At 38.5% G+C, this 15365-nt stretch overlaps 1 protein-coding gene across 8 annotated transcripts in view; it reads left to right on the plus strand.

Moving 5' to 3' along the window:
• CCSER1 (coiled-coil serine rich protein 1) overlaps window positions 1–15365 on the plus strand; it is a 1152782-nt gene that overhangs the window by 1041819 nt on the left and 95598 nt on the right. Inside the window, exon 11 of one of the 8 annotated variants that reach the window (XM_043545156.1) lies at window positions 4566–4617. The exons of the other annotated variants lie outside the window; for them this stretch is intronic. Within the exon in view, the coding sequence (XP_043401091.1) occupies window positions 4566–4576 (11 nt within the window). The 3' untranslated portion in view covers window positions 4577–4617. Of the gene's footprint in view, window positions 1–4565; window positions 4618–15365 lie in introns of those variants that run through there. 8 annotated transcript variants of the gene reach the window in all.

A 15365-nucleotide genomic window follows, 5' to 3' on the forward strand; every position in this document is an offset into this window, starting at 1 on the left:
CAACTTCGATGGAGTGAAAGTAGAACTTTACAACTCCCTGAGCATTTGCAGCACTTTGAAATGAGAGGTGGTGCATTAGGTTAATATACTAAACCTTCTACCCCTCGAGAACTGAGTTTCAAGTGAATTGAGTCTGATAGTCTCATCCTTGTTCTAGTGGATGTTTATCCATATCACAAAACTACTGTACGAGTTGGCACAGTTTGTAGCCTCTCTTCATGTAAGGACCAGGACAGAAAACGTAGAAGTTTCGTAGAGCAAGGTTTAAATGTTTTGCAATACTTTTTGGGGGAAGCTTCACCCAAATTAAGCCAAGCTTTAATCAATACTAATAGACACTTTCATTCGTATCAAATCACAACTAAATGAACACAACAAAAATCCATTGTGTGCTGGGCAATAAAGTATTTCCAGTACAGAAATTCTGTAGCAATATGAAGTTGTTTATGGGTCTATAATTAGGCAGCAATCAGTCAGCACTTGACATTTTACCACATGAACTGGGTGTAGTGCATAAGTATCAACTTTTAAGTGGTTCATCAAAAATCTCCCATTAAGCTTCCAGTAAAAAAAAAAAAATTCTGTCTGTTATTGTGATCGTGATCAACATTACTTGAATTATTACTCAGGAAACTGAATTTTCAGCTCATTTTATCCAGTCATACACATTCCCTGTATCCATTATAAGAGTTGTTGCCTATCACATGATACTAAAGTAAATATTTCTATATCACAGAGATTTCTTCTCCACCCTTGTATGAATCGATAATGTTATTCAGTTATAAACATTGTTTGTCTTCAATCAGTTATAAAGAAAAATAAGATGCATTTTTATATTTAGCTATACCAATGAAACAAAGAAAATTAGGCTAGTCTGTTTTGTGTACCAGGCACTACTTAGTTTTTTTACATGATCCAATCATGACTCTATTTATCAGTCATTATGATTCTCCCATACTTGTAATGTATAACTCAAGCCAAGAACACCAAAGTACTGTACATAAATTGTAGCTCAGGTAGTTGAGAGAGCCAATTTAAATAAATTCAGATTAATATTGCGTTCATAATATAAACAGAGGAAAACAATTTCACATTAAAAGGATATAGCAGACAAAGGCTTTAAGCCCAAAGATCATATGGTAATAGTTCTTACCTCCCTAAAGACCGTAAGCCATGATTCAGAATGTAGGGCACTTGACGGTATCTCAGGTAAGAGGGACAGAGAGGATACAATACCATGCTGAAGTTATGGTTTGTTCAACTGAACATTGGACTGTGAGCCAGGAATTCCTTAGTTTTAATTTTGGCTCTGATTATAACACATTCTGATGCCCTGGCCAACTCTCTGCTTCAGTTCTCCAGTCTGTAAAATAGTGATCATAATATTTACTCGCCTAGAGGGATATTATGAATATTAATTCGTTATGTTTGTAAAGCACTTTGAAGATTAATGGGGCTATGCAGTATATGTGTTAAGTATTATTATTGTACCTTGAAAGGGAAATGTTAAATGTAATTTTGTGATTTAGTTGACAGTTGGTTCCTTAGGAAGGATTGGTATTTTCTCTGCAAAGGATACCCCTTCCTATTGTCTTTACTTAACCTTAAGAGCTATGTGTGCAATGGCATTCCTCCCATGTAAGAGAGACTGGATGGCACTCTTAAATACAATTTGTAGATGTCTCACAGTGAGGGTTGCTTTGCCTCTACCTTTATCAACTTCTGTTAGACCAGGAAATGAGAGCAGACTTGAGAAGCAAACTTGAATCTAGTGCAGAATTGACCCAGCATGTTTGTTCAAAACATGTGATCACAAGTAAAAAACGAAGATGTTACAACTGTGTTGTTCAAAGATGAACAATGAATGGTGGCTAGTGTATTGCACAGCCAAGTGGCATCACTATTTATTAACAATTTCTTAAATCTTACTACTTCTTTCTATATCCTTTATCTATAAACAAATTTTAAGTTATGCTCCTTTTCTAAAAGGGTATTGGAGGTAACCAATTACTGTCTGCTAAATGTTACTTTGAGAGATGGGCCTAATGTAATCTCCAAACTGAACTCCCTTGAATTTCTGGGCTGGCGACCTTCAGATTAGAATCCCCAGATCCGGATCTGCCCTGAGGGCTTTGGTCCTGGTTCAGATTCCTTAAAAACGGAGGCTTGTTTTCCAGTTCTGACTCATCAGAAATCTCGACAGTTGTTTTCATAAGATTTCTCCCCAAATGGAGGAAATCTTACGAGGTCACCTAATTTTGGAGATTTCTATGACAACTCATGCAAATAGCTCCGGGGATTTAAGTGTTAACTAATCCTTACTCAACTCCTACCTTAAATTTAAACCTTATTCAGATCTGACCCCCTGCCACCTTCTCCTGTCTCTAGTTAATTTGTAAAAATAAGGTTTGTGATATAAAAAATAGAGTTCATCATTGAATTTAATGGAAGCAGGAGCCAGAGACCAGAGGTAGACTGTATAAACAGGGTGAGGAACTAACAACCAGGCAAAAATGCCACTAGAGTAGCATACCATTCTGAATATTGTCTTAGTGAAAATTGGTCTTTTCTAAACTCCCTAGGCACATTGTATATTCAATATTTTAATGTAGCTTTGTCCTTTGAGCTGGCACAGTATCGTTGTCCCCAACCGTCTAACTGGTCTGTCAAATAAATCTGAGAAATCTGTTCCCTGAATACTCTGCTTAACTTTCCTCAGTTTCCTTAACTTTTCTTCAGTAACTGCAGTCTACTTAGACAGCTATAACGTCATTTTTGCCCACTAATTTCATTGGCATAGCCATCGACTGTAGTTCTCTCTGTTGTCCTTGTGGTTACATCTGTAGCCTTAATATAGAATTTCCTGGGGGTTGCTTTCCTCTTGTCATCTTTGAGTTTCTACACATTCTGTAGATTTCAGTATCAGAGCTACATTGCCATTTAGAATAGACTTTTTTCCCCCATCCTTGCCCATTTTCTAGCATTTTGTACCTAGTAATGGGGAAAAAACAGCTTGAGAACTGATTTTAAATCTTCTTCCATTTCTGTTCTCCTGTTTCAAGGAATTTGCACTAGAAATGGGTTCCACTAGAAACCCAAATCTGAACATCCACTGAATTTGGGGAAGGGGAGAATCTGAAATCTGGACCCAAACTCAGATTCAGATTTTGTGGTTTAGACCCAGTCCTACTTCAGATCCTTCACTGGATTTGTGCAGCCAAAAAGGCACAGGGTCAGAATCAAGTAAATGTGTTCATTTGAGAGATTTGTGGAAAATGTAACACTTAGATAGATATCTTCTGTTGACTTATTCATGCACTTCCATTTAACCAATAATGGTAGTTAGTCTCTCTCACTTTTTGAGGAGACTGAGACTCCTGCTTCCCTATATTTTGCCATTTAAAAAAAATCAGAATATACAAACTATTGGGTTTGTGTCCTTTGTTCTTCTTTGATTTAAACAAATATTTAACATCCTATAGAAGTCACAATTCCCAAACAAATCGGAAACACTGCAAAATGGCTGGGCAGGCCTACTTATAAAATCTCCTGTGTGGAGGCAGCAGCTGCTTCTTGAAAAACACCCTGTTTTTGGTAGGTCCCTACCAAATTTATGGCCATGAAAAAACGCATCACAGACCATGAAATATGGTTCCCGCTCCCCCGTGAATTTGGGCCTTTTCTGTGCTTTTACCCTCTACTGTACAGATTTCACAAGGGAGACCGGCGTTTCTCAAATTGGGGGTCCTGCCCCAAAAGGGAGTTGTGGGGTGGTCACAAGGGTATTTTAGGGGGGTCGTGGTATTGCCACCCTTACTGCTGCGCTGCCTTCAGAGCTGGGCGGCCAGAGAGCGGCAGCTGTTGGCTGGGCACCCAGTTCTGAAGGTAGCGCCCCGCCCGCAGCAGCGCAGAAGTAAGGGTGGCAATACCATACCATGTGACCCTTGCTTCTGCGCTTCTGCCTTCAGAGCTGGGCGGCCGGAGAGTGGGGGCTGCTGACTGAGGGCCCAGCTCTGCGGGCAGCAGCACAGAAGTAAAGGTGGCAATACCATGCCGTGCCATCCTTCCTTCTGCGCTGCTGCTGGCGACCGCTCTGCCTTCAGAGCTGGGATCCTGGCCAACAGCCACTGCTCTCTAGCTGCCCAATGCTGAGGGCAGCGCCGCCACCAGCAGAAGTGCAAAAGTAAGGGTAGCAGTACCGCAACTCCCCCCACAATAACCTTGCGACCCCCCCCCCCCCCACAAGTCCTTTTTGGGTCAGGACCCCTAGAATTACAACACCGTGAAATTTCAGATTTAAATAGCTGAAATCATTAAATTTATGATTTTTAAAATCCTATGACTGTGAAATTGACCAAAATGGACCGTGAATTTGGGAGGGCCCAAGATATAGCACTGTCTTCTCGATAGACACCATCTACCAGGGTTCTCGCTCCTGAATCTTTGAGCCTTAGCGCAAGATGAGCAAAACACCTGCAGCAGTTAAAGAATTATGACCCCTTCAGCAGTGGGATACTGTGTAATAAGCCAGTGCCTCTCTGAATATTCTGGTTATTTTCCTCCAGACTGCAACTGATGAAGGAGCTTCTTGTTTGCTGTGCTTCTGCATCACTCCACATCACCCCAGCCCTTGTAACGGTATCATTTTACTTTGTATTTCCCTCCTTTCAGTTGGTTAAGTATTTCAGCTTGTTTGTGTGTTTAAGCTTTTCGACTTTGTGATTTTTGGAGTGAGTGTGCTCAACCATTCTGTAGTTTTTCTGAAAGTCTTTCTATAAATAATAGAAAGTCACCCTCTATTTACTGTATGTACACTGCAAGATAACAAGAGTACAAAAGTAAACTCTTGTGTCACCATCATATACTCCTGAAAGCACCGCATGAAACTATTTCAGATGAACAGAAGTTTTTGCTAAAGCAGATTCCTAATGGACATTACACAAACATCCTTTAGTCTCCATTCCTCAGAGTTAAAGGTCTGTGCCAGTGTTGTCCAATGATATAGAGCAGAACTATACTGCTGAGTACTGCTGAGAAACAGAACTATAAAACCATATTTTCAGTCTACTTTGAGGCACTGAAGCTCCACGTAGATATTAGACTGGCTCATTATTGGCAAACGTGTTGCAATTCCCTGAGTCTGACGGGCCATACTCTTTAAGTTATAGGTTTGGAAGAACTTAGTCTATTTCTGAAGTACAATAAAAAAATAAACTATGTCCAGCATGTTTAATTGTCAGACAATCAATGTGATTGAATCAAATCTTAGGATGCAGATTTTTTTTCTTTGCTTTTCTTCTCCCAGTAAGATGGCAACAGGGATAAAGTAGGGATAAATGTCATCTGAATCAACCAAAATCAGGAGGACCCAAACTTCTGGTATTTTTTGAGGGGAGGACAAATATCATGCACATGTTCTGTTGTGAAACCTCCCCTATTGTCCGGAAACTTCTTGACTTCAATGGAGCTACTCTAATTTACATCCCCTGAGGATATGGTATGACTACCACAGCTCCTTAACTGGCCAAACGGAGCAATCTGGGTCCCATACTTGGATCAGCAGATTTTGAGCTCTGTAGTTTAACTCCAGATGAAGTTAGGCTCCAAAAGGTTGGAATCAAGATCCTGGAAAACAGGAGAGGTTTCCTTTTCCAAAAGAACATTAATTAACATTAATTTAAAATGAATGATTAAAATGTAATGTAATTAATTAATTGAAAATAATCTTTTAACTATTTTCCTTTGATTACGCCAGTGGTAAAACTAGTATTTGTAGTACTTCTTAAGTTTCATTCCTTTTAGTACAGAACCCTTTATCTCTGCATGGAACGAGGGTTAGTATGGACATTATAAAGATATGGAATATGAACAGCTTTATAATATAAAAACCTCATGCTATGGTAGGCAGATTATCTAGGGACTCATCAGAAGAGAGAGATAAAGAAAAACCCTGAGACAAAACCTTGGAAGTTGGGGAACAAGCTTTGTTGCTATACAGCTTAAGAGACTTTGTTAAAGAGACAAGGTGGGTGAGCTAATATCTTTTATTGGACCAACTTCTGTTGGTGAGAGAGACAAGCTTTCAAGCCACACAGAGCTGCTTCTTCAAGTCTGGGAGAGATTCTCTGAGTGTTACAGCAAAATGCAAGGTGGACCAGATTGTTTGGCATAGGTAGTTTGCACATACTGTAAGAGCCCATTCAAGGTAATGTGGCCCGTTAATACGTCTGTGGTCATAGGACAAAAAGAGGGGATTAGTGGGTTACAGATTGTTGTAATAAGCCATTAATCCCGGGTCTCTGTTCAGTTAGTTAAAGACTATTTATTTGCCATTTCACCATCATTTGGTTCTGCTTATTTTTCTGGATGATGCAGCAGAAAGCCCCAGTCCTGAATCCTGGGAGGCTGGGCCCAGGCAGAGAAATTCTATATGCTGATGTGCCAGTGCCCCAAAATGAGAGGCTCCCCCTCCTTTCCTCTCCACTGACGCAAACATACCCACATTTTACCTACGGACGTAGTAAATCTGCAGAGGTGAGTCCTCTTTTGAAGCCCTATCTGTCGGTGCATGCCTCGCCTCCTGTAGACTTTGCACACCAACTCAGTTTAAATTTTTGCTGCTCATTCAAAAAACTGGGAAATTTAAAAACAAAACAGTTTTTAATAAGGTTGAAAGTTCATAGATTCTAAGAATGATTCATTAATTCATAGATTTTAAGGCCAGAAGGGATATTATGATCTTTTTGTCTGACTTCTTGCATAATGTAGACTATAGAACCTCACCCTGTAATTTCTTCATCAAGCCCCCCATAACTTTTTTGGAGCTATAGCATGACTTTTATACATTCAGTTTTGATTTAAAGAGTTTGAGTGATGGTGAATCCACCACATCCCTCGATATGTTGTTCCACTCATTAGTTACATTCACTATTTAAAATTTGCACCTTATTTCTAGTCTGAATTTATCTAGCTTCAACTTCTGGCATTTGGATCTCATACCTTTTCACTAGATTAAAAAGTAATGTACTATCGGAAATGTCTTTCTCTTATTGGTATCTGTAGACCATAATCAAGTCACCTTTTAACCATCTGTTGGATAATTAAATAAATTGAACTGAAATCTCTCACTATAAGGCATGTTTTCCAGATCTCGAGTCATTCTTGTACTACTTTTCAAAACCTTTTCCCAATTGTTACCATTCTTTCTGAACTGTGGATGCCTTAACTGGACACACTATTCCAGTAACGGTCTCACCAAGCCATACACACAAATAATACCACCTCCATACTCCTGTTTGATATTCCTCCACTTATGCCTCCAAATTGTGGTGTTAATGAGAAATGAAAGATTATATGGCAGTGGGGGAACTGGCAGGATCTCTTATCTGTTCTTTTCCAAGCTTCATTTATGGCGTTAGAATTATTGGAAGGAAATATGATATTGGTTTAGGAGATAGTTGGGCTCCATTTAAATACACTTTCAACCCTCTCTCTTTTATAACAAAGATTTTTGTTTATGAATATAGCTTAATTCACCACTGGGGGCTTAGGCTTTGCAGTAAGCAAAACTTGTTTTATTTCTTCATAACCCTATAATCTGTCTTTCACTAGTGTTATGCTTTGGTGGTTTCCTGATAAGTAAACATTTAATAATATTTGGGTTGAAAGTGTTGGGTCCTAGACATGAATTCTTAAACAATTTGCAGACTTTGTCCTCTTTGAGCTTCTTGATGAAAAGGTTGCTCTCACTACTTCAAGCTGGTCTACTGCCTTGAGAGCTAAACACAGCCTGAAAACAAAGTCACTGCTTTCAATATTTCCCAGAAAGACATTTGTTACTGTTGTCAGTATTATTGCATGCTGCTGTCCCTTCCAGACTAAATAATGCTGGATCTTGTATTGATCTAACGCTACAGTTCATGTGCTGCTGGTGCACAAAGAGATGGCTTTGCAGAGTAAAGTGTTTTTAATGCAGTTACTCTAAACCACTCTTTCATTTCACAATAGATTTAAATGTAAGGTTAAATTTATCGCATTGCCCAAACAGGTGGTCCAGTTCATAAGCTCTCTGCGTAGTCATGAGGAAGACAAAACAGACCAACTAAGAGATTACAGTCACACTATGGTACGTGCATTGAGTGCTCAGGAGGTGTTCTTTTGCTGTATTGGGGCACAAGTTTTTATGAGAAGGTGGTGAGTTGGGGAGACTGGGGAAGTTTGTTACACACATGAAATTCCTCTCAGGAAGACTGTTGTCAGTGTTTCCATCACTTACCATTAGCCCCAAAACAGTTTTTCTTCCCACTCCAAATGTTTGCTCTGTTTCTGATGGAATTACGTTGCTCTTACATTCCAACCTAATTCATGCTTTCTTTATTCTCTGTGTCCTAACTTCTGAAAGAGAATATATCATATATGCAGCAGCCTCTTGTTAAATCTTAATGAGAAGCAAAACTGGCTTGAATTAACCAGATCTGACCATATCAATATTTTAGCAATGTAATTTTTGAGTATATGTAAAAAAGAGACTTGTAATTCTGAGGAACATCTATTGTTTTGTAAGGTGAAAAAAATCTCATCATAACATTTAACACCCTTCAGGGCTTTCTAAATTTGAGCTCCCTCTTGGTAAGGTTTGTACCTAGACTTAGCTTTGTTTTTGTATCTCTTCCATCTCAATCCTTTATGGAAAAGTCCTGTAGAATTTTTACTAGGGAAGAAACCAGAAGGATTCTCTACAATTCTTGGGCCAGATGGTGACTCTTGCTGTGAGTCTGTACAGGGGAGTAAGAAGCCATAAAGTGTTCTCTTACTCCCCTGAGCTTGCCACTCATATAATGGGTAGGAGCATGGAAGGAAAGGAGCCTCTGCTGGCCCACTAATCCCAATGTCACAGGTATGCAGAGAGTAGGGAGTTGGTGGAGCTCTGAGTCTACCACTGCCCCCTGCCGGGGCGGGGCGGGGGGGGGGGGGAATTATTTATGACAGATCGGAGCTGGTGCAGATTAATTCACTCCGACAGCAAATGGAGAAGCAGGGACCAGGCTGACTTTGTCACCATATGCGTTTGGTCCTATGGAACTTTTCTAATCCTCCTGAAATATGAATTACTCTGTATTTGCACCAGTGTTACTGGAAATGATCTCTGCAGAAAATCCTCAAAGGCACATCTGCATCCACCATCTTGTCCTCTAAGATCTACCAAAGAGACTGTAGTTTACAGCCATGCTGTCAAGATTTGACAAACTAGCAACAAAAGAAGAAACCTAGTTAAATGAAAGTATTTAGTGATCGTTTTGTTCAGTGAGGATATTTGCTCCACATGGTGTTCAAAGATAAATTCATTAGGTTAATACAGTACCAAGAAAAAAGGAACAAGATCAATGAGCGACAAAATTAATTCCTTTCTTGGTTGTTTTTCATTCTGTACTCCTCACTGTGAAAAAGTTTTCTTAAGGAAAGCTATCTATTAGTTGTTAATTCAGAATGACTTCAGAAAGCAAGTGCTAAAACTCCATTTCTCTTCAACATCATAATCTCTACAGGTTGTAAATAAACATTGCATTAATCAGCCTCTCATCACTTCTAGCTATCACCATTGTAACTCATTACGTTTGACCATTTCAGTACAAAAGACAAACAAAATATTTAGGAAAAGCCTTGAAACTCTCCCTCGCCCCCCACCCCCCCCCCCACGCTCACACTCCACTCCTTCCAAACACAAAACAAACCAAACCTAAAACAAACAAAACAAAAAACCCCACACCCTCTTTTTACAACCAAACTGTTGAAAAGAAGTTCTGAGTCATATGGGTGTTTGTTTTCCCCATCATTTTTGCCACCTTTGCACTTCTAGTCTTTGATAGGAATGGGTAAAAAAATGCTGCAAGAAAACTGTGTTTCTCAACTGACTTTCATACTGAACCTTCAGGGGAAGGGACAGAAATCTTGCGTGAATTGCAGCCTAATTTTGCAGAGTTTCAGGTCCAAAATTCTGTGTACTTACCCAAACTAAGTCCCAACTCTCAGTCTTCTGAGTTGCACTATTTGAAAAGGTAGCTACATGCTTGTAATATTGAACAGGAGTCATTGGTTTCAGTTTGGAGGGGCTTCAATGAACCCTTTGTTCCAGTTTCAGTTCACAAAATTTTCGTACCTGATTCGTTCATTTCACTTTTGAGTTTTAGCCTGGAATGAACCAGAAAAACTTGAGTGAAACTTGTCTATATCAGAACTATAGGCCACAAGAATCACTTTCCCCGATGCCTTCTGCTTCCTTCTCAGGTGGACCTCCTGGTCTGTAACATGTTTAACCCCTGTCTTTTAGGGCAGCTACATGATTCCTCTTCCTCCTGGACTAATTAATCAGAATGACCTGCTGGCCTATTCCCACCATCTGACAACTTAAAGGAAGCTAGCTAAGTAAATACAAAGCTGTTTTTAAAAAAAACAAAACCCTTTCGGTGAACAGACTGGCTGCCTACCCTGTTCAGCCACTGCAGGTCCTAAAAGGTTCTACCCTCTTCCAAAACAGTGGTCTTGATGTACCCCAGAATGTAGTAAGCACAGCCATATCATTGACCAAACTGTGCGTCTTGAATTTCGGAATACATGCTTCTCATTTATATGGCTGTCCATTAGGTGGTGTTTAAATTATTTGGAAGCTCTGGATAAATCTACAAATAAAAGTGCACCTTTAAATCAGTTAGTAATCTTTTCACATTATAGACAGAAACTACCAGACCAGTCTTATGTATGAATAGCTTTAACAACAAATTTTATTTTACAAGACAAAATAAATAACTTTTTGCCAGTTAGTAGATTGGAACAGTTTATATGGCAATCGACCATCTGCCAGTGGTATGGCGTAGTATTGACTAGTCATGCCAATACTTGTAAATACTGTCCTAGATTTTAAAAAAAAGACTACTGTTAAGTTCAATTAATGTTTCATTGTTAGTGCTCTCCCTATAATCACAGAGCTTATTAGCGGATACTTAATGTCAGAGCAAGACACTTCCTTAAATTTTTTGAGTAGAGAATGTTAAATCTGAGTCTTTGCATGTTGACCACTATACTGTGGAATCCAATCTCTCTACTAGTTTAATTAATAAATGATCATATATTCATTCTGAGAGAGCAAAATTATAAAAATTCATTTTATTTTGTTCGTTTTTGTCACTTTCCCCTTTCCCCAATTAGTTCTTCAGGATATTGCAGTTTTTAAGTTTGTGAGATTGGGTAGTTGTATTTTTTTATTTCATGTTTTAAACATACTGGTTCCACTTTTCTCAGAGTACTGAAACATCCCCCCCCCCCCCACCAAAAAAACCCAATTAGTAACTCAAGTTAGTAACTTTTATCCAACACTGTCTCAATGGATAATATTTTTAAATGATATTCATATTATCTGTATGTTTTTCAGACTTTGAACTTTTTTAAAAAATTATTTGTTTACAGGAGAAGTGACCCAGACCCTGTACTAAAGGTTATATACGTTTCTATAATAACCCCTAATTTTCAGTTGTTTATAACTATCTGAAATGTCAACCTTTGAGGCTGAATATTTTCAGGATAGGTATCTATCTAAAGGTGAATTACTTTTGCAATGTTTGAATGAAAACAGTTTAGTCATTTCTGAATATGAGGAGAGAATGATAAGACTGGGACTTTCAGCTGAGAAAAGAGACAACTAAGGGAACATATGATAGAGGTCTATAAAATCATGACTGGTGTAGAGAAAGAAAATGAGGAAGTGTTATTTATGCCTTCTCATAACACAAGAACTAGGGGTCACCAAATGAAATTAATAAGCAGCATGTTTAAAACAAACAAAAGGAAGTATTTCTTCACGCAACACACAATCAGTCTGTGGAACTCTTTGCCAGAGGATGTTTTGAAGGCCAGGACTAAAACAGGATTTAAAAAAGAACTAGATAAGTACATGGAGGAAGGTCCATCAATGCCTATTCGCCAGGATGGGAAATGATGCAAAAACATGGTCTGAAGTGTCCCTAGCTTCTGTTTACCAGAAGCTGGGAATGGGCGATGGGATGGATCACTTGACGATTATCTGTTCTGTTCATTCCCTCTGAAGCACCTGGCATTGGTCACTGTCAGAAGACAGGATACTGGGCTATATGGACCATTGGTCTAACCCAGTATAGCCAATGTTATGTTCATCAAGGTGGTTTTATTTTGTCAGCAAAGCAGGAGAGTTTGGTTGGCGGGATTTGTCGATGAAAGCTGACTTTGGTCGACAAAACTCAGTTGTGTAGACAAGGCCTAAAATATTTTGAGAAAGTTAAGAGATATCAAGAAGAGCTTCAAGGACAGCAGAGCTCAGAGGATAAAGTGTTTTTGACAGTTTATTTTTCATTTTTGCAATTTTCACCTCTCAGTTTTTTAATTTGAGGTTCCCCATGTTGTCAGTAGGTGCTATGGAGTGAATGATACATATCACTGAACAAATTTAAAGAGCATTCTTTTTAAAATTGAGCCACAACAGAAGTGAACTTTCTTGTAAAAGCTCCAAATTGTTGCAAGAGACTTGCTTGATGTAGGTAAATCAAAGCGTATCATATATCCTCCTGCATACGCCTGAAAATTGTTCAGTTTAATTAGGTCATAGCTCATGCTGATTGTTTTCCTTTTGCTGTATCTGATTTCTTTCTTTTCTACTGTTTCCATGTTTAGTTTAGTGTTTGAAGGTATGTGGAAGTTAAAGAATGCTCTAATTTTTTAAGAGCTCTAAAGGGAAGTGTGCTTTTGTTGTTAATTCCTGTGAACACCTGTGGACCGTTGAGTTTAATTGTGCTACAGCTGGTGGTGGTGACGTATGGAGAGAGTGTTGCTTTGCAGACTGACAGGAAATTGTCTCTCTCTTTTTTTTTTTTAGCTATCAATTTCCTTATGTGGTTTGTAAGGCATTTTGATATGATATTCTTTTGATCAGTATAGTAGAGGAGGTATTTCATGGTCGAAGACTTTAGATGGGATGCAGAGTAATGCATAATACTCTTGCTAAACTCCTACAGAGTAAAGTTTCCAGTCAGGAAAGTTAGCTGATCATCTTACGTACAAAGTAGTGAGGAATATGCTGAGGAACTTTCTGATACACAAGAAAGGAAATGAGTTGTCGTAGACTTTAAAGAAAGTGTGATTGGAGCTAACTGAGATAGGAGATGCTAGAGGAACTGTATGTGGAGTAAATTCAGTATGGTGGAAAATGAAAGGTAATGTATGATAAGTTGAAATAAAGAGGGTTTTTGAAAATATCATGTTAAAATTGGCATATTTATGTGTGGGACTTATTAAATGGAACTGGAATAAATCAAGTAATAACTAAGTTCAACAAGACATTTTCTGACTGAGGACTCCCATAGCTCCTGCCCCCCTGGTCCAACCCTCTGAACTGTATTAAAGCTTGCTAGAAAGTATGGTAACCTCCATAGAGTATTTTTCATGGTTAAAAGGGAGTGCCCACCAATCTGGGACATGGAGAGGGCAACCTGGGAGAAGCAGTGAGGTCGAGTGGATATGGCACTGATTCAAGACTTAGAAGACCTTGGTTCTATTCCTGGTTTTGCTACTAAATTGCTATGTTACCAAGGGCCAGGCACTTCACCTCTCTGTTTCTACTCTCCACCTTTATCTCTCTTGTCTGTTTAGACTGTATGCTCCTTAGGTAGGGGCTGGTATCCCTTGCTACGTATTTGTATATTGTCTGGCACAAAGGGACTCCATTCTTGGTTATAGATTATTGGCACTACATTAATAAGTAATTAAGATAATCTTTTAAAGAAAGTGTTCTCTGTTTGAGCAAGGAGAGTCAAACGGGTAGCAAATTTTGTACCATGGAAGTACCTAGAAATGAAATTAAAACGATTATTTTATATTGCTTCCACTTATAGTACACATTTCACTTCCTTTGTAGCATAGCAAAATAATAAATAATTGCTGCAGTTAATTAAATGCAAAAGTGTGGTTGAAGTATCCCTTCAATTGTGTGTGTGTGTGTGTGTATATATATATATATATATATATATATATATATATATATTGTACAAACTATAAAGCAATGGAAGTCATTGCTATTATACAAGGCATATATATATTATTAGCAAAAAGAGGGAAGAAAATTCATTGTATCCTTGTTTTCCTCTCTCAAAGTTTGAAACTAGCAAGCTAGCTGCCCCTTGAACTTCTGAGTGATAATGTCAGCCGAGCTAGAACAAAAGAGCAGAGGGCAGTGAAGGTCTTTAAAGTGAATAAATCAACAAAGGAGTGACTTGTGTCATATGGGGGGGAAGTGCTGCGATAAGACATGCAGTAATCTCAATAAGGGTTTCTAGGCAGCTGAAAGATATTGTTTGTACTTAATTTATGAGACCTTCCATGTAATCAGAAGGCAATACATGTGCTAAAAGCAACATTACAAGTTCAGAAACAGTTCAGTAGGATGCCTAAACAAACAAACAAAACAAATTTTATATTGAAATTTATATATTTATATAGACACTGGAACTTAATATGAAGAGCTGTTGAATATTTTCTTGGTGTATGTGACAAAAGTTCAGCTAATATAATTCCAGATATCTGAGTGAAGTGATTTGTTTAAAACTTATGAGTCACTGCACCCTATCTTCCACATGAGACTCACTCTGCTGGCGTCCCCATCAGCTTCTTCTGAGCCAAAGCTTTAATTAAAAAAAAAAAGTTTTTAGCCATAATGATTGGAAAGATGACCTTCTATATGTATAAGCTGATGAAGTAATGTCTTTCTGATTCTGCAAAAGGCTTGAAATAAGAGCTCTAAGAGAGGTTCTAACTGCTTCATTCAGATCTGGGATGTGAAACCTGGTGACATTTAAAATATCAGCATTGTTAAGTATTTTATTGCTGGTAAAATCAAAGGAAGTACCCAGCAATAATACTTCTATATAGTCCCCAAGTTTTTCTGTGGATGATAACAACAATCAATAACTACTTATGTCTTGGAGTTCACAAAACAGCTGGAGGTGAGAAAATGGCTTCTTAGGCTCAATCTGGTCTTTTAAATCTCAACCAAGAACATGTACAACTCTGTTCACAGAACTCTCAATGCCCTAAATGTCACCTGTGATACTGTTTTGTGCACAATTCAAGAAGATTAATCTTCCTTTATCCTACTTGATGTTAACTATAGCAAATGGCCTGTCACATTTCCTTGAAGAATCAAAAAGAGTCGTAAATGAGAAAATGGTCCATTAGAAGAGGAGGCAGATGAAAAAAGAGTGGAAAGGCTAGGGGTCTGAATAATTATTGAAATAAACTACAGTTGAAATGAAGCAGCAGGAAGAGCAGGAGTCACAGGGTCTCCAGAG

Source organism: Chelonia mydas, chromosome 4, assembly GCF_015237465.2.
Source record: "Chelonia mydas isolate rCheMyd1 chromosome 4, rCheMyd1.pri.v2, whole genome shotgun sequence".
NCBI lineage: Eukaryota > Metazoa > Chordata > Testudines > Cheloniidae > Chelonia > Chelonia mydas.